Raw genomic sequence first — 24,210 nt, forward strand, 5'->3', positions numbered from 1 at the left:
CTCTCTCTCTCTCTCTCTCTCTGGGTTCTCTCTCTCTCTCTCTCTCTCTCTCTCTCTCTTCTGGGTCTCTCTCTCTCTCTCTCTCTCTCTCTTCTCTGGTCTCTCTCTCTCTCTCTCTGGGTCTCTCTCTCTCTCTCTCTGGGTCTCTCTCTCTCTCTCTCGGGTCTCTCTCTCTCTCCTCTCTCTGGGTCTCTCTCTCTCTCTCTCTCTGGTCTCTCTCTCTCTCTCTCCTCTCTCTCTCTGGGTCTCTCTCTCTCTCTCTCTCTCTGGGTCTCTCTCTCTCTGGGTCTCTCTCTGGGTCTCTCTTCTCTCTCTCTCTCTGGGTCTCTCTCTCTCTCTCTCTCTCTCTCTCTCTCTCTCTCTCTCTCTCTCTCTCTGGGTCTCTCTCTCTCTCTCTCTCTGGGTCTCTCTCTCTCTCTTTCTTTCCCCCCTAGGAATGAGAGTCGAGGTGTGATCAGGATCAAAGTGCTTCACATCCTCTCCTTTGTCCTCAGCACCAACCGCCAGCTCTACGAGGTACACACCCACTCACTCACCATCAAAACTATTCTCCTTCACTCCCTCTCCCGTTCTCTCCATCTCTCCCTGTGTGTTCATTCTGTCTTCTCCTTCCCAGGAGGAGCTGATCGAGGTGGTGGTGGTTCCTCAGCTCAGTGGGATAGCAGAGGACAGAGACCTGGCTGTGAGGAGACAGGCTACCCAGCTACTGGTGGACCTGGCTGAGAGCTGTAGTACACACCACTTCACCAGCCTCCTGGACATCATTCAGAGGGTAGGAGACACACACACCACTTCACCAGCCTCCTGGAGGGTAGGAGACACACACACCACTTCACCAAGCCTCCTGGAGGGTAGGATACACACACACACCACTTCACAAGCCTCCTGGAGGGTAGGAGACACACACACACCACTTCACAAGCCTCCTGGAGATTAGGAGACACACACACACTTCATCAGCCTCCTGGAGGGTAGGAGACACACACCACTTCATCAGCCTCCTGGAGGGTAGGAGACACACACACACCACTTCATCAGCCTCCTGGAGGGTAGGAGAGACACACACACCACTTCATCAGCCTCCTGGAGGGTAGGAGACACACACACACCACTTCATCAGCCTCCTGGAGGGTAGGAGACACACACACCACTTCACCAGCCTCCTGCAGGGTAGGAGAGACACACGCACACCACTTCACCAGCCTCCTGCAGGGTAGGAGAGACACACACACCACTTCACCAGCCTCCTGCAGGGTAGGAGAGACACACACACACACCACTTCACCAGCCTCCTGCAGGGTAGGAGAGACACACACACACACCACTTCACCAGCCTCCTGCAGGGTAGGAGAGACACACACACACACCACTTCACCAGCCTCCTGCAGGGTAGGAGAGACACATACCACTTCACCAGCCTCCTGCAGGGTAGGAGAGACACACACACCACTTCACCAGCCTCCTGCAGGGTAGGAGAGACACACACACACACCACTTCACCAGCCTCCTGCAGGGTAGGTGAGACACACACACACACCATTTCACCAGCCTCCTGCAGGGTAGGAGAGACACACATACACACCACTTCACCAGCCTCCTGCAGGGTAGGAGAGACACACACCACTTCACCAGCCTCCTGCAGGGTAGGAGAGACACACACACACACCACTTCACCAGCCTCCTGCAGGGTAGGAGAGACACACACACACACACACCACTTCACCAGCCTCCTGCAGGGTAGGAGAGACACACACACCACTTCACCAGCCTCCTGCAGGGTAGGAGAGACACACACACCACTTCACCAGCCTCCTGCAGGGTAGGAGAGACACAACACACACACAACTTCACCAGCCTCCTGCAGGGTAGGAGAGACACACACACACACCATTTCACCAGCCTCCTGCAGGGTAGGAGAGACACACATACACACCATTTCACCAGCCTCCTGCCAGGGTAGGAGAGACACACATACACCACTTCACCAGCCTCCTGCAGGGTAGGAGAGACACACACCACTTCACCAGCCTCCTGCAGGGTAGGAGAGACACACACACACACACCACTTCACCAGCCTCCTGCAGGGTAGGAGAGACACACACACCACTTCACCAGCCTCCTGCAGGGTAGGACACACACACACCACTTCACCAGCCTCCTGCAGGGTAGGAGACACACACACCACTTCATCAGCCTCCTGGAGGGTAGGAGACACACACACACCACTTCACCAGCCTCCTGGAGGGTAGGAGACACACACACAACCACTTCACCAGCCTCCTGCAGGGTAGGAGACACACACACCACTTCACCAGCCTCCTGCAGGGTAGGAGACACACACCCACTTCACCAGCCTCCTGCAGGGTAGGAGACACACACACCACTTCACCAGCCTCCTGCAGGGGTAGGAGACACACACACCACTTCACCAGCCTCCTGGAGGGTAGGAGACACACACACCACTTCACCAGCCTCCTGGAGGGTAGGAGACACACACACCACTTCACCAGCCTCCTGCAGGGTAGGAGACACACACACCACTTCACCAGCCTCCTGCAGGGTAGGAGACACACACACCACTTCACCAGCCTCCTGCAGGGTAGGAGAACACACACCACTTCACCAGCCTCCTGCAGGGTAGGAGACACACACACCACTTCACCAGCCTCCTGGAGGGTAGGAGACACACACACCACTTCACCAGCCTCCTGGAGGGTAGGAGACACACACACCACTTCACCAGCCTCCTGGAGGGTAGGAGACACACACACCACTTCACCAGCCTCCTGCAGGGTAGGAGAGGAGTGTAAGATTGTGTGTGTAAAGTTAAAGGACCAATCAGCAGATGAAACGACAGCAAAGTGGTTACCCTGTCTTTGTTTAAGTTGGAGGCTGAGGGACGGAGCAGGAGAAATGTAACCGTTGGAGGCTGAGGGACGGAGCAGGAGAAATGTAACCGTTGGAGGCTGAGGGATAGAACAGGAGAAATGTAACCGTTGGAGGCTGAGGGACGGAACAGGAGAAATGTAACCGTTGGAGGCTGAGGGATAGAACAGGAGAAATGTAACCGTTGGAGGCTGAGGGACGGAGCAGGAGAAATGTAACCGTTGGAGGCTGAGGGACGGAACAGGAGAAATGTAACCGTTGGAGGCTGAGGGATGGGGAGGAGAAATGTAACCGTTGGAGGCTGAGGGACGGAGCAGGAGAAATGTAACCGTTGGAGGCTGAGGGACGGGGAGGAGAAATGTAACCGTTGGAGGCTGAGGGATGGGGAGGAGAAATGTAACCGTTGGAGGCTGAGGGACGGAGCAGGAGAAATGTAACCTCTCTCAGATTCATAGACAGAGCTGAGGATGCAAGGATCAACCATCCATAAAGACAAATAACTCAGAATATCAGAGCGAGCATGTGGAAGTTATATTCTTCAAGATTCAACGGGTTCGTATCAATCATATGAGTCCTCGGAAGGATGTAGCAACTACAGATTGTCCCTTTTAAAGGTGTTTACGGTGTTTGTTTGTGAAGAGGTTGTTCTCTCTCTGCTCGGATCCCTGCTTCTTCAACTGCATTGCTTGTTGTTTGGGGCTTTAGGTTTCTGTAGAATGGAGAAGGGCGTCATAAATACGTTCAAATCCAATGTTATTGGTCACGTACACATGTTTAGCAGATGTTATTGGTCACATATACATGGTTAGCAGATGTTATTGGTCACATACACATGGTTAGCAGATGTTATTGGTCACATACACATGGTTAGCAGATGTTAATGGTCACATACACATGGTTAGCAGATGTTATTGGTCACATACACATGGTTAGCAGATGTTATTGGTCACATACACATGGTTAGCAGATGTTATTGGTCACATACACATGGTTAGCAGATGTTATTGGTCACATACACATGGTTAGCAGATGTTATTGGTCCGTACACATGGTTAGCAGATGTTATTGTCACGTACACATGGTTAGCAGATGTTATTGGTCACGTACACATGGTTAGCAGATGTTATTGGTCACGTACACATGGTTAGCAGATGTTATTGGTCACGTACACATGGTTAGCAGATGTTATTGGTCACGTACACATGGTTAGCAGATGTTATTGGTCACGTACACATGGTTAGCAGATGTTATTGGTCACGTACACATGGTTAGCAGATGTTATTGGTCACGTACACATGGTTAGCAGATGTTATGGTCACGTACACATGGTTAGCAGATGTTATTGGTCACGTACACATGGTTAGCAGATGTTATTGGTCACGTACACATGGTTAGCAGATGTTATTGGTCACGTACACATGGTTAGCAGATGTTATTGGTCACGTACACATGGTTAGCAGATGTTATGGTCACGCACACATGGTTAGCAGATGTTATTGGTCACGCACACATGGTTAGCAGATGTTATTGGTCACGCACACATGGTTAGCAGATGTTATTGGTCACGCACACATGGTTAGCAGATGTTATTGGTCACGCACACATGGTTAGCAGATGTTATTGGTCACGCACACATGGTTAGCAGATGTTATTGGTCACGCACACATGGTTAGCAGATGTTATGGTCACATACATGGTTAGCAGATGTTAATGAGAGTGTAGCGAAATGCTTGTGCTTCTAGTTCCGACCATGCAGTAATATCTACCAAGCAATCTAACCTAACAGTTTCACAACAACTGCCTTATACACACAAGTGTAAAGGAATGAATAAGAATATGTACATATAAATATATGAATGAGTGATGACCGAACGGCATAGGCAAGATGCAGTCGATGGTATAGAGTACAGTATATACATATGAGATGAGTAATGTAGGAAACATTATATTAAGTGGCATTGTTTAAAGTGGCTAGTGAAACATTTATTACATCCAAATTTTAACTATTGAAGTGGCTAGAGATTTGAGTCAGTGTGTTGGCAGCAGCCACTCGATGTTAGTGGTGGCTGTTTAACAGTCTGATGGCCTTGAGATAGAAGCTGTTTTTCAGTCTCTCGGTCCCAGCTTCGATGCACCTGTACTGACCTCGCCTTCTGGATGATAGCGGGGTGAACAGGCAGTGGCTCGGGTGGTTGTTGTCCTTGATGATCTTTATGGCCTTCCTGTTGACATCGAGTGGTGTAGGTGTCCTGGAGGGCAGGTAGTTTAATTTTTATTTACCTTTATTTTACTAGGCAAGTCAGTTAAGAACAAATTCTTATTTTCAATAACGGCCTAGGAACAGTGGGTTAACTGCCTGTTCAAGGGCCAGAACGACAGATTTTGTACCTTGTCAGCTCGGGGATTTGAACTTGCAACCTTTCGGTTACTAGTCCAATGCTCTAACCACTAGGCTACACTGTCGCCCCCGGTGATGCTTTGTGCAGACCTCACTACCCTCACTACCCTCTGGAGAGCCTTACGGTTGTGGGCGGAGCAGACCTCACTACCCTCTGGAGAGCCTTACGGTTGTGGGCGGAGCAGACCTCACTACCCTCTGGAGAGCCTTACGGTTGTGGGCGGAGCAGACCTCACTACCTTCTGGAGAGCCTTACGGGTGTGGGCGGAGCAGTTCCCGTACCAGGCGGTGATACAGCCCGACAGGATGCTCTCGATTGTGCATCTGTAAAAGTTTGAGTGTTTTCGTTGACAAGCCAAATTTCTTCAACCTCCTGAGGTTGCGCCCTCTTCACCACGCTGTATGTGTGGGTGGACCATTTCAGTTTGTCCCTGATTTGTACACCGAGGAACTTAAAACTTTCCACCTTCTCCACAGCCGTCCCGTCGATGTGGATGGGGGGCGTGCTCCCTCTGCTGTTTCCTGAAGTCCACGATCATCTCCTTTGTTTTGTTGTCGTTGAGTAAGAGATATTTTCCTGACACCACACTGCGAGGACCCTCACCTCCTCCCTGTAGGCAGTCTCGTCATTGTTGGTAATCAGGCCTACCACTTGTAGTGTCGTCTACAAACTTGATGATTGAGTGTTGAGTGTTGAGGGTCAGCGGGGTGGAGATGTTGTTTCCTACCCTCACCACCTGGGGGTGATTTGATTAGGGTCTCTCTCTTTGTGCAGGTGGCGAGTCGTTCGCTGGTGTGCCCAGGGCCCCTGGAGGTGTCGGAGAGAGACCTCACGACAGAATCCCCCATGGAGGATGTCAGGACGGCTATACGAGGCCTACTGGAGATACTGCAGGTACACACACACACACACTGAGACACACTGAGACACACACACTGAGACACACACACTGAGACACACACACACACTGAGACACACACACACACTGAGACACACACACACACACTGAGACACACACACACACACACACTGACACACACACACACACACACACACACTGAGACACACACACACACACACACTGAGACACACACACACACACACTGACACACACACACACTGAGACACACACACTGACACACACACTGAGAGACACACACACACACACACACTGAGACACACACACACACACACACACTGAGACACACACACACACACACACACACACACACACACACACACACACACACACTGAGACACACACACAGAGACACACACACACACACACACACACACTGAGACACACACACACACACACACACACTGAGACACACACACACACACACACACACTGAGACACACACACACACACACTGAGACACACACACACACACACACACACAGACACACACACACACACTGAGACACAGACACACACACACACACACTGAGACACACACACACACACACACACACTGAGACACACACACACACACACACACACTGAGACACACACACACACACTGAGACACACACACACACACACACACACACTGAGACACACACACACACACACACACACACTGAGACACACACACACACACACACACACTGAGACACACACACACACACTGAGACACACACACACCACACACTGAGACACACACACACACACACACACACACTGAGAAACACACACACACATACACTGAGACACACACACAGGGTCAATACAGTGTTACATTTGAACATTCATGTGATTGATGGAATGGGGAACTGATAGTGTATCTGTGCTCTGTTGCTCTCCACTCTCAGAGTAAGCTGTACAGCCTGCCAGCCAGCCACGCTAGTCGAGTGTACGAGCTGCTGATCGGACACCTGCAGCTGCACTACAAGAGCAAGTACACCTCCGCTGTGGCCTGCAGCATACGACTACAGGTAGCATACACAGGGGTCACACAGAGGTCAACTAGGTTTAAAATGTTACAGCTCCACTGTGGCCTGCAGCAGGTAGGACACCTGTGGCCTGCAGCAGGTAGGACACCTGTGGCCTGCAGCAGGTAGGACACCTGTGGCCTGCAGCAGGTAGGACACCTGTGGCCTGCAGCAGGTAGGACACCTGTGGCCTGCAGCAGGTAGGGACACCTGTGGCCTGCAGCAGGTAGGACACCTGTGGCCTGCAGCAGGTAGGACACCTGTGGCTGCAGCAGGTAGGACACCTGTTGGCCTGCAGCAGGTAGGACACCTGTGGCCTGCAGCAGGTAGGACACCTGTGGCCTGCAGCAGGTAGGACACCTGTGGCCTGCGGCAGGTAGGACACCTGTGGCCTGCGGCAGGTAGGACGCCAGTCACCTGCGGCAGGTAGGAGCGCCAGTCACCTGCGGCAGGTAGGACACCTGTGGCCTGCGGCAGGTAGGACGCCAGTCGCCTGCGGCACGGTGAGGACGCCAGTCCCCTGCGGCAGGTAGGACGCCAGTCGCACTGCGGCAGGTTAGGTACGGCCAGTCACGCTGCGGCAGGGTAGGACGCCAGTCACCTGCGGCAGGCTAGGACGCCTGTGGCCTGCGGCAGGTAGGACGCCAGTCACCTGCGGCAGGTAGGACGCCAGTCACCTGCGGCAGGTAGGACGCCAGTCACCTGCGGCAGGTAGGACGCCAGTCACCTGCGGCAGGTAGGACGCCAGTCACCTGCGGCAGGTAGGACGCCAGTCACCTGCGGCAGGTAGGACGCCAGTCACCTGCGGCAGGTAGGACGCCAGTCACCTGCGGCAGGTAGGACGCCAGTCACCTGCGGCAGGTAGGACGCCAGTCACCTGCGGCAGGTAGGACGCCAGTCACCTGCGGCAGGTAGGACGCCAGTCACCTGCGGCAGGTAGGACGCCAGTCACCTGCGGCAGGTAGGACGCCAGTCACCTGCGGCAGGTAGGACGCCAGTCACCTGCGGCAGGTAGGACGCCAGTCACCTGCGGCAGGTAGGACGCCAGTCACCTGCAGGTTTGGAAATGCTCCTTTTTTTGTTTATCAAGAAGTCTCAAAAGTCCTTTTCATTGGTGCCAATCAGAAACCGTCAACAAAGGAAGGGATAAGGATGTTGTCCAAAGTGACACAGCAGACTTACTCTCTCTCGGTCTCTATCTCTCTCTCGGTCGTTCTGTCTGTCTGTCTCGGTCTGTCTGTCTCTCTCTCGGTCTGTCTGTCTGTCTCGGTCGGTCTGTCTCTCTCTCTCGGTCTGTCTGTCTGTCTGTCTCGGTCTGTGTCTGTCTGTCTGTCTCTCTCTCGGTCTGTCTGTCTCTCTCTGTCTGTCTCTCTGTCTGTCTCTCTATGTCTCTCTCTATGTCTCTGTCTATGTCTCTCTCTCTTTCAGGTGTTTGACTTCCTCCTGATGATGAGAACGGACTCCCTCCATCGTCTGGGGTTCCTCAGTAAAGACGGGGTTCTGAGGTTCAGTCCGTACTGCCACTGTGACATGGGGTGGGTTCACCTTCACACTCTGTCCACTCTAAACTCAGATCTCCCCGGCAGACAGTCAGTTCACCTTCAAGACAATATTACAAGGACAGATGACTAGACAGATACCATAAAGTACCCATTGAATGTATAGTGGCAAATCCCAAACCAGTTGTTGATGCTCCTTACTAGTGTTTTATTTAACTAGACAAGTCAGCCGAGAACAAATTCATATTTACAATTACGGCCTACACCGGCCAAACCCGGACGACGTTGGGCCAATAGTGTGCCGCCCTGTGTGACTCCCAATCACGGCCGGTTGTGATCGAACCAGGGTCTGTAGTGCTGCGCCACTTGGGAGTCTGACCAGGGGATCTTTCTAACAATCAATACGAGAGGAATCCAACAATCTGAGTCCATTCATTTCCCTTCTTTTCAATAGTTTTTGTCGCAAACAGTAAGGTACGATACTGTTGAAAATTGATAGAGTCCAGGCACACTAGTTCCCACCCAATCAGGGGCACACTAGTTCCCAATGTGTAATGTCTACCACTGTCTGTCAATGTGTAATGTCTCTCTCTGTCTCTGTGTGTGTGTGTGTGTTTCCAGGGAGCCAGAGAAACGAGGGAGTGAGAAGAAGCCTGCAGGTTCAGTGTCTCCCCCTGCTGGCAGTCCTGCCCCCTCCTCCTCCACCACCACCACTACTCCCTCCTCCTCCTCCACCACCACTACTCCCTCCTCCAACATCCGTACAGCCTGCCTGCCCTACTCACCTGCCTTTAATGTGCTGCTACAGTGCCTGAAGATGGTACCTATACACACACACACACACACACACACACACACACACACACACACACACACACACACACACACACACCTACCTACCTACAGTGAAATGCTTACCGACAAGCCCTTAACCAACAATGCAGTTGAAAAAAAATGTATATGAAGAAATAAAAGTAACAAGTAGATAACGAGCAGCATAACAATAGCAAGACTATGTACCGGTACCCCTGTACAGAGTGGGCAGCGGCTCTGTCTCTCGCTCTCTCTCTGTCTCAAATCAAATCAAATTTATTTATATAGCCCTTCGTACATCAGCTGATATCTCAAAGTGCTGTACAGAAACCCAGCCTAAAACCCCAAACAGCAAGCAATGCAGGTGTAGAAGCACGGTGGCTAGGAAAAACTCCCTAGAAAGGCCAATACCTAGGAAGAAACCTAGAGAGGAACCAGGCTATGTGGGGTGGCCAGTCTTCTTCTGGCTGTGCCGGGTGGAGATTATAACAGAACATGGCCAAGATGTTCAAATGTTCATAAATGACCAGCATGGTCGAATAATAATAAGGCAGAACAGTTGAAACTGGAGCAGCAGCACGGCCAGGTGGACTGGGGACAGCAAGGAGTCATCATGTCAGGTAGTCCTGGGGCATGGTCCTAGGGCTCAGGTCAGTTGAAACTGGAACAGCAGCATGGCCAGGTGGACTGGGGACAGCAAGGAGTCATCATGTCAGGTAGTCCTGGGGCTCCCTCCCTAACTCTGTTGTTTCCTCTCTCTGTCTCTCTCTCTCTCTCTCTCCCTAACTGTGTTGTTCTCTCTGTCTCCCTCCCTAAATCTCTGTTGTTTCCACTCTCTCTCTCTCTCTCTCTCTCTCTCTCTCTCTCTCTCTCTCTCTCTCTCTGTGTTCCAGGAGACCGACTGGAAGGTGTTGAAGCTGGTACTAGACAAGATGCCCTGGACCCTGCAGTATAAAGTCCTGCTGCTGTCCTCTCCCTGCAGCATAGACCAGCTCTGTTCTACACTCTGTTCTATGGTACACACTGTTACAGGTCTTGGTTTTTACATTGATGTTTTTGAGGTTGGATGATAGGCTTATTGGTGCCACCTCCTTAAGTCAGTAGGGGTTTCACCTGTGTTGGTTTCTGTCTCGTTAGAGGGATGGGGTTTCACCTGTGTTGGTTGCCTTCTCGTTAGAGGGAAGGGCTTTCACCTGTGTTGTGTTAGTGGTGTTAGTTCCCCCTCCTGTTTCAGAGACATGATTTGGGTTTTCTTGCTGGGTAATGTAACAACACACAGATTGTCACTTTGATCTCTCTGGTCCCTCACTGACACTCTGTCTCTCTCTGTCTGTCTCTCTCTGTCTGTCTCTCTCTCGCTCTGCCTGTCTCTCTGTCTAGGTGACAGACCGTCTTATCTCAGAGCGTCTGAAGAAGACTCCAGATGGTTTCAGTCGTACTGATGTCCAGCTGGCTGTAGTACCTGTTCTCACTGCTATCACATCATACCACAACTACCTAGAACAGGCCAGACAGGTACACACACAAAAACACACACACACACACACACACTCTGAAATAGGCACCGAAAACATTGTTTTGATAAAGGCGAAGAGCTTCATTAGAAGCATTAGTCTTAGTTACATTTTGAAAAAGTCTGCTGAATTTAAATCACTAGATACTATGGCTGGTAAAAAGTGTCTGCTGAATTTAAATCACTAGATACTATGGCTGGTAAAAAGTGTCTGCTGAATTTAAATCACTAGATACTATGGCTGGTAAAAAGTGTCTGCTGAATTTAAATCACTAGATACTATGGCTGGTAAAAACTGTCTGCTGAATTTAAATCACTAGATACTATGGCTGGTAAAAACTGTCTGCTGAATTTAAATCACTAGATACTATGGCTGGTAAAAAGTGTCTTCTGAATTTAAATCACTAGATACTATGGCTGGTAAAAAGTGTCTGCTGAATTTAAATCACTAGATACTATGGCTGGTAAAAAGGGTCTGCTGAATTTAAATCACTAGATACTATGGCTGGTAAAAAGTGACCCCATGTTTGAGTGAGAGACCATTCCATTAATGGCATCTGCGACTGTAGGCCGAAGTAGAAAATAAAACATTTGGGCAAGTGACCATAATCCTCAGGTAAAAACAGCTTGTGCCTTTTGAGAGTTTCATCTCAATATCTGATCATAAATAACATCATCGTTGTTCTCTTCTGTCTTGCCATCTTCATCTCTCAGAGGGAGTTGGTTCAGTGTCTGGAAGCAGGGCTGATATACCGCTGTGCCAAGCAGTGTGTGGTTGCCCTGACAATGTGCACCGTGGAGATGCCTGACATCATGATTAAACTCCTCCCCGCCCTCATCGTCAAGCTGACGCACATCTCGGCAACCGTCGCCATGGCGTCGCCCATGCTGGAATTCCTGTCCAGTGAGAACACACCTTAGTTTACACGCCCTGATAGATGGAAGCCAATCAGAACAGGATCTGTTTATACAGGAAGTTAGATCAGCCAATTAATGTGTGAAGGATTCTTTGTATTTCACTTCCTAGTTCATGTTAGATGATGTTTACATACGGGAAACACACCTAATATACCTCACACAGTCATGTTATATACTTTACTGGGAAGATTACTTGTTCAGTTGTAGAGTTTAGTGACCCTATTACATCCCTTACCTGTTGATGATGGTGCCACATGGCAAGGATAGATTATGTCATGCTAACTGTGTGTGTGTGTGTGTGTGTGTGTGTGTGTGTGTGTGTGTGTGTGTTGTAGCTCTGGTGCGGCTGCCACATCTCTATGCTTACTTTGTAGCAGAGCAGTATGTCAGTGTGTTCGCCATCTCCCTGCCCTACACCAACCCCTCCAAGTGAGTACCCGATACACGTGTAACAAATGTGTACGCACACACACACACACACACACACACACACACACACACACACACACACACACACACACACACACACACACACACACACTCTCTCCTCTCTACCTCTATCCTTTTCTAACTCCTTCTCTGTTTCTCTCTCCTCTCTCTCCATCCCCTCTCTCTTCCCCCCACCCCCCCCCCCTCTCTCTCTCTCCAGGTTTAACCAGTACATTGTGTCTCTCTAGGTTTAACCAGTACATTGCCTCTCTAGTTTTAACCAGTACATTGTGTCTCTCCAGGTTTAACCAGTACATTGTGTCTCTCCAGGTTTAACCAGTACATTGTGTGTCTCTCCAGGTTTAACCAGTACATTGTGTCTCTCTAGGTTTAACCAGTACATTGTGTCTCTCTAGGTTTAACCAGTACATTGTCTCTCTCCAGGTTTAACCAGTACATTGTGTCTCTCCAGGTTTAACCAGTACATTGTGTCGTTGGCTCACCATGTCATCTCCATGTGGTTTATCCGCTGCCGACTCACCTTCAGAAAGGACTTTGTGCAGTACATCACCAAGGTAGGTGGTCTCTGTGTTTACACGTGTGTCATAATCTACCTGTTTTCTGAGACATTTCCCTTGTAACCACTCCCTCCTCTTCCTCTCACTCTCCCTTCTCTCTTCCCCCCTCTCTCTCTCTCTCCCCACTCTCTCCTCTTTCTCTCTCTCTCTCTCTCTCTCTCTCTCTCCCCACTCTCTCCTCTTTCTCTCTCTCTCTCTCCCCTCTCTCTCCTCTTTCTCTCTCTCTCTCTCTCTCTCTCCCCACTCTCTCCTCTTTCTCTCTCTCTCTCTCTCTCTCTCCCCACTCTCTCCTCTTTCTCTCTCTCTCCCTTCTCTCTTCCCCCCTCTCTCTCTCCTCTTTCTCTCTCTCTCTCTCTCTCTCTCTCTCTCTCTCTCTCTCTCTCTCTCTCTCTCTCCCCACTCTCTCCTCTTTCTCTCTCCTCTCTCTCTCCTCCCTCTCTCCTCTCTCTCTGCCCTCTCCTCTCTCTCTCTGACCTCTCCTCTCTCCTCTCTCTCTCTCCAGGGTCTGCGCTCTAATGCTCTGATGCCGTTCGATGACACCCAGGACACTCAGAGCAGCTTCCGTGCTCGCAGCACCAGCCTCAATGAGAGGCCCAAGAGGTACACACACACACACACACACGGCCGGGTCACATGACTTCTCATTGAAGATCTTGTGACCACATGGCCGTACAGGAGGTTGGTGTTGTCAAGGTAACACAGGACTCTGCATGACTGTCGTTGTGGTGTGATGGTTGTTTTGGTTTCCCACAGGTTGCTATGGTGATAATTTCTGTTTGGTGGTTTGTTGTTGTTGGTTGTTGTTGTCAACTCACGCACATTATTACCACAAGATAGACAACGAGGTGGAGAGAGAGGAGATGGGTCTTTTCTCTTTCTCACTCTGTCTCTCTGTCGTGTCATTGTACTCTCTCTCTATCTCTATCTCTATCTCTATCTCTATCTCTCTCTCTCTATCTCTATCTCTATCTATCAATCAAAGGGTTTTTCTCATCAGGGCAGCTGTTTGACTGCAATCTATTAAAGAGATGCTCAGAGAAATAATCCCCAAATAAAATCTTATAATAAAAGATAATAATTAAATCAGACACAAGTGACTTCCTGAACCCCGTCCCACCTAAATCCTACCCTCTACCCATAACCAGGCCACCCTAATGGTTCCTTTGGAGTGTCAATCAAAATCCCTAACTACCCAGCTTGGAATTCTGTCATAATCAAGTCCTGACCTGACTGACATCGTCTAGAATCTCTCTTTTTTAATTCTGTGAGCAAGCTGACTTATCCACCAAAGTTGACAATGGACTTGGGGCCCACCCCCCTCCACTCCCAATCGCTTCCCTTGCTTTTTCTGTGGTGACTTTGGGGAGAAGAGTAGATTCGCTCCCCTTCTTTCTCCTCCTGATTTCCCTCTCTTCTGTTGGCGCTCAAAGTGTCACTTCCTGATTTCTTTGTGCCCTCCATGGCGATGCCCATGCTACCATAGTAACGCACCATAGTAACGCACCATAGTAACAAGCACACTCCCATGTTAACTCTCAATAGTAACACATAACAACATTCTATTAATAGCCTGTACCGACCCCCCCTCCCTCCCAGACCCCCTAACCCTGTACTGACCCCCTCTGTCCCAGACTCCCTAACCCTGTACAGAACCCCTCCGCACCAGACCCCCTAACCCTGTACTGACCCCCTCCGTCCCAGACCCCCTAACCCTGTACTGACCCCCTCTGTCCCAGACTCTCTAACACTGTCCTGACCCCCTCCCACCGTCCCAGACCCCTAACCCTGTCCTGACCCCCTCTGTCCCAGACCCCCTAACCCTGTCCTGATCCCTCCCACCGTCCCAGACCCCCTCCCACCGTACCAGACCCCCTAACCCTTGTCCTGACCCCCCCCCCCCACCGTCCCAGACCCCCTAACCCTGTCCTGACCCCCCCCCCCCCCCCCACCGTCCCAGACCCCCTAACCCTGTCCTGCTCCTATGTATACTTACTCTATCTACTGTACCTCTGTAGGAGTTGGAGAGATGCATGTCAGGTGTAAAAACGCATCTCAGACAGCTGTATAATATTAACCTGATCGTTGTACCAGGGGCTCTTTTCAACTTTTCTATAGTAATGAAGGTTTGAAATGAAACAAGCAGTGAGGGCCTCATTAGAGTATTCTCACATTAAACGTGGTTTCTCCTGTAACTTGTCCTCTCTAGTGGTTACAGAATCCAACTACGTCTTAGACTTAGATGGACAATGTGTCGTAGTATATGAGACCTCTGTTTGTAGTTAGACAGTAGATCACGTGTTCGTGATTTATTGGTTCTTGTGGTTTTAGATCAGCCGTGCTCTCCTCCCGACACCTGCTTCATCCAACACATTCCTCTCAGTTGGTTCTGTCATTTGTTGTTGATTTTTGTTTTTAACCTTTAACCTCTTCCTTCCCCCTTGTTGTGTTCATTGGTTTATATTAACCCTCCTCAGGCCGCGCCGATCTCTTCAGTTGGTTGTTTCAGTTGTGTTGATTTGAACCCCTCCTGCTCGGAGTCCATCCTCCTATAACAGATCTCTGTGTCCCAAATGGCAACCTATTCCCTTTACAATTACAGTGCACTACTTTAGACCCATAGGGTGGTGCACTGTAGAGGGAATAGGTTGCCATTTTGGGATGCTTCCGGAGTCATGGCAACGTCGGCTTCTCCTCTTGCTGCTCAATGTGATGACGCCTCATTTTCTTTCAGGAGTAGTTTGTGTTTGTTGTGGAAAAGCTGATGCTGTTTTTCTCCCTGTTGCTCTATGTTGTTCCTTCCTTTCTGATATTTCTGTTCCTATTTGTTCATAGTGTTTTACTGCTGTAAATTTTTCTCAACTTGTTTTTGTTTGTTTGTTTTTGTTTACTCTTCGGTTGATTTGACCCCCCCCATCCCCTCCTCTGACTGGGTGCTGCGTTGTGGGTGGGGTCGGTGACACCCTGGATCCCTCCATTGCTATTGGCACACTCTCTTTTGCTCATCCCCCTGACCTTCGCCCTCTGACCCTTTGACCTTCATGCCCCACCCCTTTGCCCGTGTCTCCGTCGGTCACCTGGTGGTCGTTCGGGGCCGTTTCTGACGTGACGGGCGACATATCCTGATTTCCGTTTCCTGTTGGCCGTTATCTCTCTCTCCCCCCTCACCTCCCTCGCCCACTCCTACTCTGTCCCTCTTTCCAACACACAATCCCACCCACCCCCTATCTCACACACACCAACCTGCCCCCTACCCCCCACACCTGCCACCCTCCACTCCTGCCACGTTGCCATGGTCCCAGCCTACGGGCAGCCAAAATGGCGAAGGCCCACCAGCAGCAGCAGGCGTCAATGGCAGCGGGCGTAGCGGCGAGTACCGGCTCTCCCGTTAAAGAGCTGAGAGATCTGTCGGCCTTCCGCTCCCGAAGCATCAGCGTCTCCGAGCACGCGGTGCGCAGGTAGAGAGCACTCTGGGTAACCAGGAAATAAAACCCAGAAAATAACTTTTCTTGCTTCCGTTGGGGGGGGGGGGGCGTCGTCATAAGGACCGGTGGGCGGTTGCCAGGGAAACCTGGGTTGGGTGGCGGTGGCATGCTGGAGGAGGATGTGTTGAGTGGTTCTGCAATCGGCATCTTTTTTTCTTTTTTTTTTCGACATTTGAGTGATTTTGTTGCATGCAGTTTGTGCTTTGGAAAACATCTAGATTTCTGTCAATGTTTTCCTGTTAACCCCGTTTTGGCTTCTTTAACTTCTCTGATGCTTTGGTTTGGTATGAATAGTTATTTTTGTTTTCGGTTGTGGTGTTTGCTGGGTTTTGCTGTGCTGACTGGATTTAATTTAGACTGACTGACTGAATGGCTGGAGAAAAACATGGACCTACTCCAAGCAGTGTACTGAGACGACAAGACTGACAGCCACTGCTACCAATGATTGGCTTTTCCTCTTCCCTGTGGGAAGGGACTGTTGCCTTCTGGGCCAATGAGAAGCCAGTCTTACACACATGCTTTGCATGCTGCCTGTGTAGTTTTCTGTTGCATTGCGTTTGTTTGACCCACAGATGCTCAGTGTTCAGCTACTTCCGCTGATTTACAACCATCTGTCTGTTTGTGGGATGTTGGGATTCGTTGATTATCTGAGTTACAAAATTAGGTAACTTTCCCACAATTCCCAGGTTTTCAAGAAATCCCGGTTGGAAAATTCCTGGATTTCCCGATCATTCCTTCCAGATTGGGATTGGGATGTCTGGGAATTTTGGGGAAAGTTACCAGAATTATGCTACCCCTCATCTATGACAGAGTGACTGACTGAGTTGGGGGTTTTGTGGTGTCTGTCTCCAACTGACTCAATGACTCCTGCCATGCACCAATCACTACACATACTTACCTGTGAGAGCGACTGACTGTGAGAGCGGCTGACTGTGAGAGCGGCTGGCTGACTGTGAGAGCGGCTGGCTGACTGTGAGAGCGGCTGGCTGACTGTGAGAGCGGCTGGCTGACTGTGAGAGCGGCTGGCTGACTGTGAGAGCGGCTGGCTGACTGTGAGAGCGGCTGGCTGACTGTGAGAGCGGCTGGCTGACTGTGAGAGCGGCTGGCTGACTGTGAGAGCGGCTGGCTGACTGTGAGAGTGACTGTGAGAGCGACTGGCTGACTGTGAGAGCGACTGGCTGACTGTGAGAGCGACTGGCTGACTGTGAGAGCGACTGGCTGACTGTGAGAGCGACTGGCTGACTGTGAGAGCGACTGGCTGAGTGAAAAGTGAATCAGACATTGCAGTTGGTGGTTAGATCATGTTTCATCATTTCTCCCTCCATCTGTGTATCTCAAACCCATAGGAGTCCATAGGTTGTTATTGAGCAGTCTGTCAGATGGGGAATTAGTTCAGCTGACACTCAACTAGTCAGCTCTCAAATACTAGCCAGTCTGTTTGTTATCACGGTGACTCATCGTCATGCCAAACTATTTGTCTTGACAATGACCTCCTATGGAGTTGGCAAGAGCACAAACTGATCTGGGACCAGGCTACTGAAGTACTAGTTCTAATCCAAATTGTCCCAAGGAGAGGGAAGAACTGATCTGGGACCAGGCTACTGAAGTACCAGGAGACAGAGGAAGAAGTGTTTAGTTTACCAGGCCCTGTTACAATCTGTATAACTGTCAGTCCCCCTCCTGACCAGCAGGGTGCAGGAGACGATCACTAGACAGCCTGAGGAGCTTCCCCTTTACACACTGATCCAAGACCAGTTTTGTGTTTCCCCTCTAATGGTTAGGGATAGGATTGGGGCCAGTTGAGCTGATCCTAGATCTGTGCCTATAAGAAAGTACAGTATTTGGGATTCCTCGAACAGAAGGTCTAACAGACTCGCCTCAGTGTGTGACTATGGCAACGCCTCAGTGTGTGACTATGGCAACGCCTCAGTGTGTGACTATGGCAACGCCTCAGAGTGTGACTATGGCAAGCCTCAGTGTGTGACTATGGCAACGTCTCACACTGCACGCTGTTCCCTTCATAGTGCACCACCTTTGACCAGAGCCCTATGGGGTTGCCTATGGGCCCTGGTCTAAAGTAGTGCACTGCATAGGGAATAGGGTGCCATTTGGAACGCGACAACCGACTTGGTGCCTCAGCAGACACCTACTGGCTACAGGTGTTCTGCCTACCTACCACTGGTGGTCTGCTTTCACACACACACACACACACACACACACACACACACACACACACACACACACACACCTACTAGCTACAGCTGTTCTGCCTACCTACCACTGGTGGTCTGCTTTCTTACACACACACACACACACACACCTGCTAGCAACAGGGAGTCAACTCTTAACTGCCATTCAAGTCATCTTTAATTGAATCCCCTTCTCCATGTCCTTCAGTCCCTACCTCTTAACTCCAAAGCAACAGGCAGAGAGCTGTTGTTGAGAACATTCAGAGCAGCGTTCTATTAGCTCATAAAGGCCTTTGTCTCCAGCTGCTGTTGTTGAGAACATTCAGAGCAGCGTTCTATTAGCTCATAAAGGCCTTTGTCTCCAGCTGCTGTTGAGAACATTCAGAGCAGCGTTCTATTAGCTCAAAAAGGCCTTTGTCTCCAGCTGTTGTTGATAACATTCAGAGCAGCGTTCTATTAGCTCATAAAGGCCTTTGTCTCCAGGTATCATCAGGTTGTCTGTCCTTCAGTGGAACACCTGTTTAGTTGAACTTCAATACAACATAACTTTTCTCCTTTATTTGTTAGAGAGAGAGAGAGAGAGAGAGAGAGAGAGAGATGTGGAGAAACACTATCGGACACAGCCACTGCTGCAATGCAGAACTATGTTGAGAAAGAGCTGTCGTTGTGATGGCTGGCTGGATAAACTGATGATGGAATAACACTATGGCCCTGTCTCATTCCGAATGGCTCGCTGTCTCCCTCTCCCTGCCTCAAGAGGCAGCGTCCTTATGGATTGAGGCACAGCCCAGTAATAACAGATAAGAGACAGAACCCTAGTGACTGGAGGACACCGTCCCCTCAGACTGTATGTCGTTGTGCTTCAAGGGTTTTAGGGTCCTGGAAATCACCACGGTCACCGTCCCAGACTGTATGTCATTGTGCTTCAAGGGTTTTAGGGTCCTGGAAATCACCACGGTCACCGTCCCCTCAGACTGTATGTCGTTGTGCTTCAAGGGTTTAAGGGGCCTGGAAATCACCACGGTCACCGTCCCAGATGGAACCCCACTTCTCATCCCTGGTCGAAAGTGGAGGCCTATTTAGGGACCAGGTCTCCAGACTTGATCTGAACTCTAAACCATGTACTTAAACGTTCAATATGACCAGGTGAAGGTGAGAAGTCCTCCGTCGTGATGTGCTCCCAAACGAGTACCTTAAGGACGGTACCGATCTGGTGACGTAAGGGAAAGATATTCTTTGGTCCTTTTGGGGTCATGGCGGTCTGAATGGGTGTCCACCAGAGCAGCTGGGTCAGTGCCACCGGGTCAAGGGTCAATTAAGGGTTGAACACTCTGTTTGCTAGGTAAACTGTGCTGCTGGGTTGTGCTGGTCACAAGCTGGGACTTGGTCTGAGTTAGCAATAGCATTAGCATTAGCGATAGTGTTAGCGATTGGTGTTAGCGATTGGTGTTAGCGATAGCATCAGCCATAACCTCTTGGGAGAGCGAGCTGCAGTGTCTATATGCTTTTGTCCAGAGGTGTCCTATGGGCCCTGGTCTAAAGTAGTGCTCTATATAGGGAATAGGATGCCATTTGGCACACAGACAAGACGTTTGTTATATTCTGTTACACAAGACGGACAGAACTGACGCAGGTAGAGGGAAAATAACTTCTAGAGGCATGCGCCACTTAGAGGAAGAAGAGGGAATGTTCCTCTTCTCTCGTCTCACACTTGTTCCTTCCTCTAAAGGGCTCAGGTTATGTCATCTCTCCATTAATCTATCATCCCCCCCTTTGTATCCCTGCTACTGTCTCAGTGTCTCAGGGCTTGAAGGATGCTACTGTCTCAGTGTCTCAGGGCTTGAAGGATGCTACTGTCTCAGTGTCTCAGGGCTTGAAGGATGCTACTGTCTCAGGGCTTGAAGGATGCTACTGTCTCAGTGTCTCAGGGCTTGAAGGATGCTACTGTCTCAGTGTGTCAGGGCTTGAAGGATGCTACTGTCTCAGTGTCTCAGGGCTTGAAGGATGCTACTGTCTCAGTGTCTCAGGGCTTGAAGGATGCTAGTGTCTCAGGGCTTGAAGGATGCTACTGTCTCAGTGTCTCAGGGCTTGAAGGATGCTACTGTCTCAGTGTGTCTCAGGGCTTGAAGGATGCTACTGTCTCAGTGTCTCAGGGCTTGAAGGATGCTACTGTCTCAGTGTCTCAGGGCCTGAAGGATGCTACTGTCTCAGTGTCTCAGGGCTTGAAGGATGCTACTGTCTCAGTGTGTGGGCTTGAAGGATGATGTGTTTAAAGTCTTGGTGATTTAAACAGACAGGGGGGAGACAGACAGACAGGGGGGGAGACAGACAGACAGACGGGGAGGGAGACAGACAGGGGGGGAGGGGGACAGACAGACAGACAGGGAGACACAGACAGACAGACAGGGGGGAGACAGACAGACATACAGGGGGGGAGGGGGACAGACAGACAGGGAGGGGGACAGACAGACAGGGAGACACAGACAGACAGACAGGGAGGGAAGGAGACAGACAGACAGGGAGGGAGCGAGACAGGGAGACAGAAAGACAGGGAGGGAGACAGACAGACAGACAGGGAGGGAGGGAGACAGACAGGGAGGGAGGGAGACAGACACAGACAGACAGACAGACAGGGAGGGAGGGAGGGAGGGAGACAGACAGGGAGGGAGGGAGGGAGACAGACAAGGAGGGAGACAGACAGACAGGGAGGGAGACAGACAGACAGGGAGGGAGGGGAGGGAGGGAGGGAGACAGACAGACAGGGAGGGAGGGAGGGAGGGAGGGAGGGAGACAGACAGACAGACAGACAGGGAGGGAGACAGGGAGGGAGACAGACAGACAGACAGGGAGGGAGGGAGGGGAGACAGACAGACAGACAGACAGGGAGGGAGGGAGACAGACAGACAGACAGGGAGGGAGGGAGACAGACAGACAGACAGGGAGGCAGACAGACAGACAGGGAGGCAGACAGACAGACAGGGAGGGAGACAGACAGGGAGACAGGGAGGGAGACAGACAGGGAGGGAGACAGACAGGGAGGGAGGGAGACAGGGGAGGGAGGGAGGCAGACTGACAGACAGGGAGGGGGACGGACGGACAGGGAGGGAGACGGACGGACAGGGAGGCAGACGGACGGCAGGGAGGGAGACGGACGGACAAGGGAGGGAGACACGGACGGACCAGGGAGGGAGACGGACGGACAGGGAGGGAGACGGACGGACAGGGAGGGAGACGACGGCAGGGAGGGAGACGGACGGACAGGAGGGAGACGGCACGGACAGGGAGGGAGACGGACGGACAGGGAGGGAGACGGACGGACAGGGAGGGAGACGACGGACAGGGAGGCAGACGGGGGCAGCGAGACAGGGAGGGAGGCGGACGGACGGACGGACAGGGAGGGAGGCGGACGGACGGACGGACAGGGAGGGAGGCGGACGGACGGACCGGACAGGGAGGGAGGCGGACGGACGGACGGACAGGGAGGGAGGCGGACGGACGGACGGACAGGGAGGGAGGCGGACGGACGGACAGGGAGGGAGACAGGGAGGGAGACAGACAGACAGGAAGGGAGGGAGGGAGGGAGACAGACAGACAGGGAGGGAGGGAGGGAGACAGACAGACAGACAGACAGACAGGGAGGGAGGGAGACAGACAGACAGACAGACAGGGAGGCAGACAGACAGACAGGGAGGCAGACAGACAGACAGGGAGGAGACAGACAGGGAGACAGGGAGGGAGACAGACAGGGAGGGAGGGAGACAGGGAGGGAGGGAGGCAGACTGACAGACAGGGAGGGGGACGGACGGACAGGGAGGGAGACGGACGGACAGGGAGGGAGACGGACGGACAGGGAGGCAGACGGACGGACAGGGAGGGAGACGGACGGACAGGGAGGGAGACGGACGGACAGGGAGGGAGACGGACGGACAGGGAGGGAGAACGGACGGACAGGGAGGGAGACGGACGGACAGGGAGGAGACGGACGGACAGGGAGGGAGACGGACGGACAGGGAGGGAGACGGACGGACAGGGAGGGAGACGGACGGACAGGGAGGGAGACGGACGGACAGGGAGGGAGACGGACGGACAGGGAGGGAGACGGACGGACAGGGAGGCAGACGGACGGACAGGGAGGGAGGCGGACGGACGGACAGGGAGGGAGGCGGACGGACGGACAGGGAGGGAGGCGGACGGACGGACGGACGGACAGGGAGGGAGGCGGACGGACGGACGGACGGACAGGGAGGGAGGGAGGCGGACGACGGACGGACAGGGAGGGAGGCGGACGGACGGACAGGGAGGGAGGCGGACGGACGGACCAGGGAGGGAGACGGACGGACAGGGAGGCAGACGGACGGACAGGGAGGCAGACGGACGGACAGGGAGGCAGACGGACGGACAGGGAGGCAGACGGACGGACAGGGAGGCGGACAGGGAGGCGGACAGATAGACGGACAGGGAGGCGGACAGATAGACGGACGGACAGGGAGGGAGACGGACGGACAGGGAGGGAGACGGAACGGGACAGGGAGGCAGACGGACGGACAGGGAGGCAGACGGACGGACAGGGAGGCAGACGGACGGACAGGGAGGCAGACGGACGGACAGGGAGGCAGACGGACGGACAGGGAGGCAGACGGACGGACAGGGAGGCAGACGGACGGACAGGGAGGCAGACGGACGGACAGGGAGGCGGACAGGGAGGCGGACAGGGAGGCGGACAGGGAGGCGGACAGATAGACGGACAGGGAGACGGACGGACGGACAGGGAGGGAGACGGACGGACAGGGAGGGAGACGGACGGACGGACAGGGAGGGAGGGAGACGGACGGACGGACAGGGAGGGAGACGGACGGACGGACAGGGAGGGAGACGGACGGACGGACGGACAGGGAGGGAGACGGACGGACGGACGGACAGGGAGGGAGACGGACGGACAGGGAGGGAGACGGACGGACAGGGAGGGAGACGGACGGACAGGGAGGGAGACGGACGGACAGGGAGGGAGACGGACGGACAGGGAGGGAGACGGACGGACAGGGAGGCAGACGGACGGACAGGGAGGCAGACGGACGGACAGGGAGGCAGACGGACGGACAGGGAGGCAGACGGACGGACGGACGGACAGGGAGGCAGACGGACGGACGGACGGACAGGGAGGGAGACGGACGGACGGACGGACAGGGAGGGAGACGGACGGACGGACGGACAGGAGGGAGACGGACGGACGGACAGGGAGGCAGACGGACGGACGGACGGACAGGGAGGGAGACGGACGGACGGACGGACAGGGAGGGAGACGGACGGACGGACGGACGGACAGGGAGGGAGACGGACGGACGGACGGACAGGGAGGGAGACGGACGGACAGGAGGGAGACGGACGGACGGGACAGGGAGGGCAGACGGACGGACAGAGAGGCAGACGGAACAGACAGGGAGGCGGACAGGGAGGCGGACAGGGAGACGGACAGACAGACAGACGGACAGGGAGACGGACGGACGGACAGGGAGGGAGACGGACGGACAGGGAGGGAGACGGACGGACAGGGAGGCGGCACGGACGGACA

At 52.6% G+C, this 24,210-nt stretch overlaps 1 protein-coding gene across 1 annotated transcript in view; it reads left to right on the forward strand.

Moving 5' to 3' along the window:
• tsc2 (TSC complex subunit 2) overlaps positions 1-24,210 on the forward strand; it is a 63,057-nt gene that overhangs the window by 12,482 nt on the left and 26,365 nt on the right. The window contains 13 exon segments of the mRNA XM_031818502.1: positions 435-516; positions 617-772; positions 6,060-6,179; positions 7,101-7,223; positions 8,649-8,755; positions 9,341-9,539; positions 10,426-10,548; positions 10,913-11,047; positions 11,760-11,949; positions 12,299-12,392; positions 12,865-12,967; positions 13,473-13,570; positions 16,270-16,425. Coding sequence (XP_031674362.1) covers positions 435-516; positions 617-772; positions 6,060-6,179; positions 7,101-7,223; positions 8,649-8,755; positions 9,341-9,539; positions 10,426-10,548; positions 10,913-11,047; positions 11,760-11,949; positions 12,299-12,392; positions 12,865-12,967; positions 13,473-13,570; positions 16,270-16,425 — 1,686 coding nt within the window.

The sequence above is a fragment of the Oncorhynchus kisutch genome, unplaced genomic scaffold (genome assembly GCF_002021735.2).
Source record: "Oncorhynchus kisutch isolate 150728-3 unplaced genomic scaffold, Okis_V2 scaffold1439, whole genome shotgun sequence".
Lineage (NCBI taxonomy): Eukaryota > Metazoa > Chordata > Actinopteri > Salmoniformes > Salmonidae > Oncorhynchus > Oncorhynchus kisutch.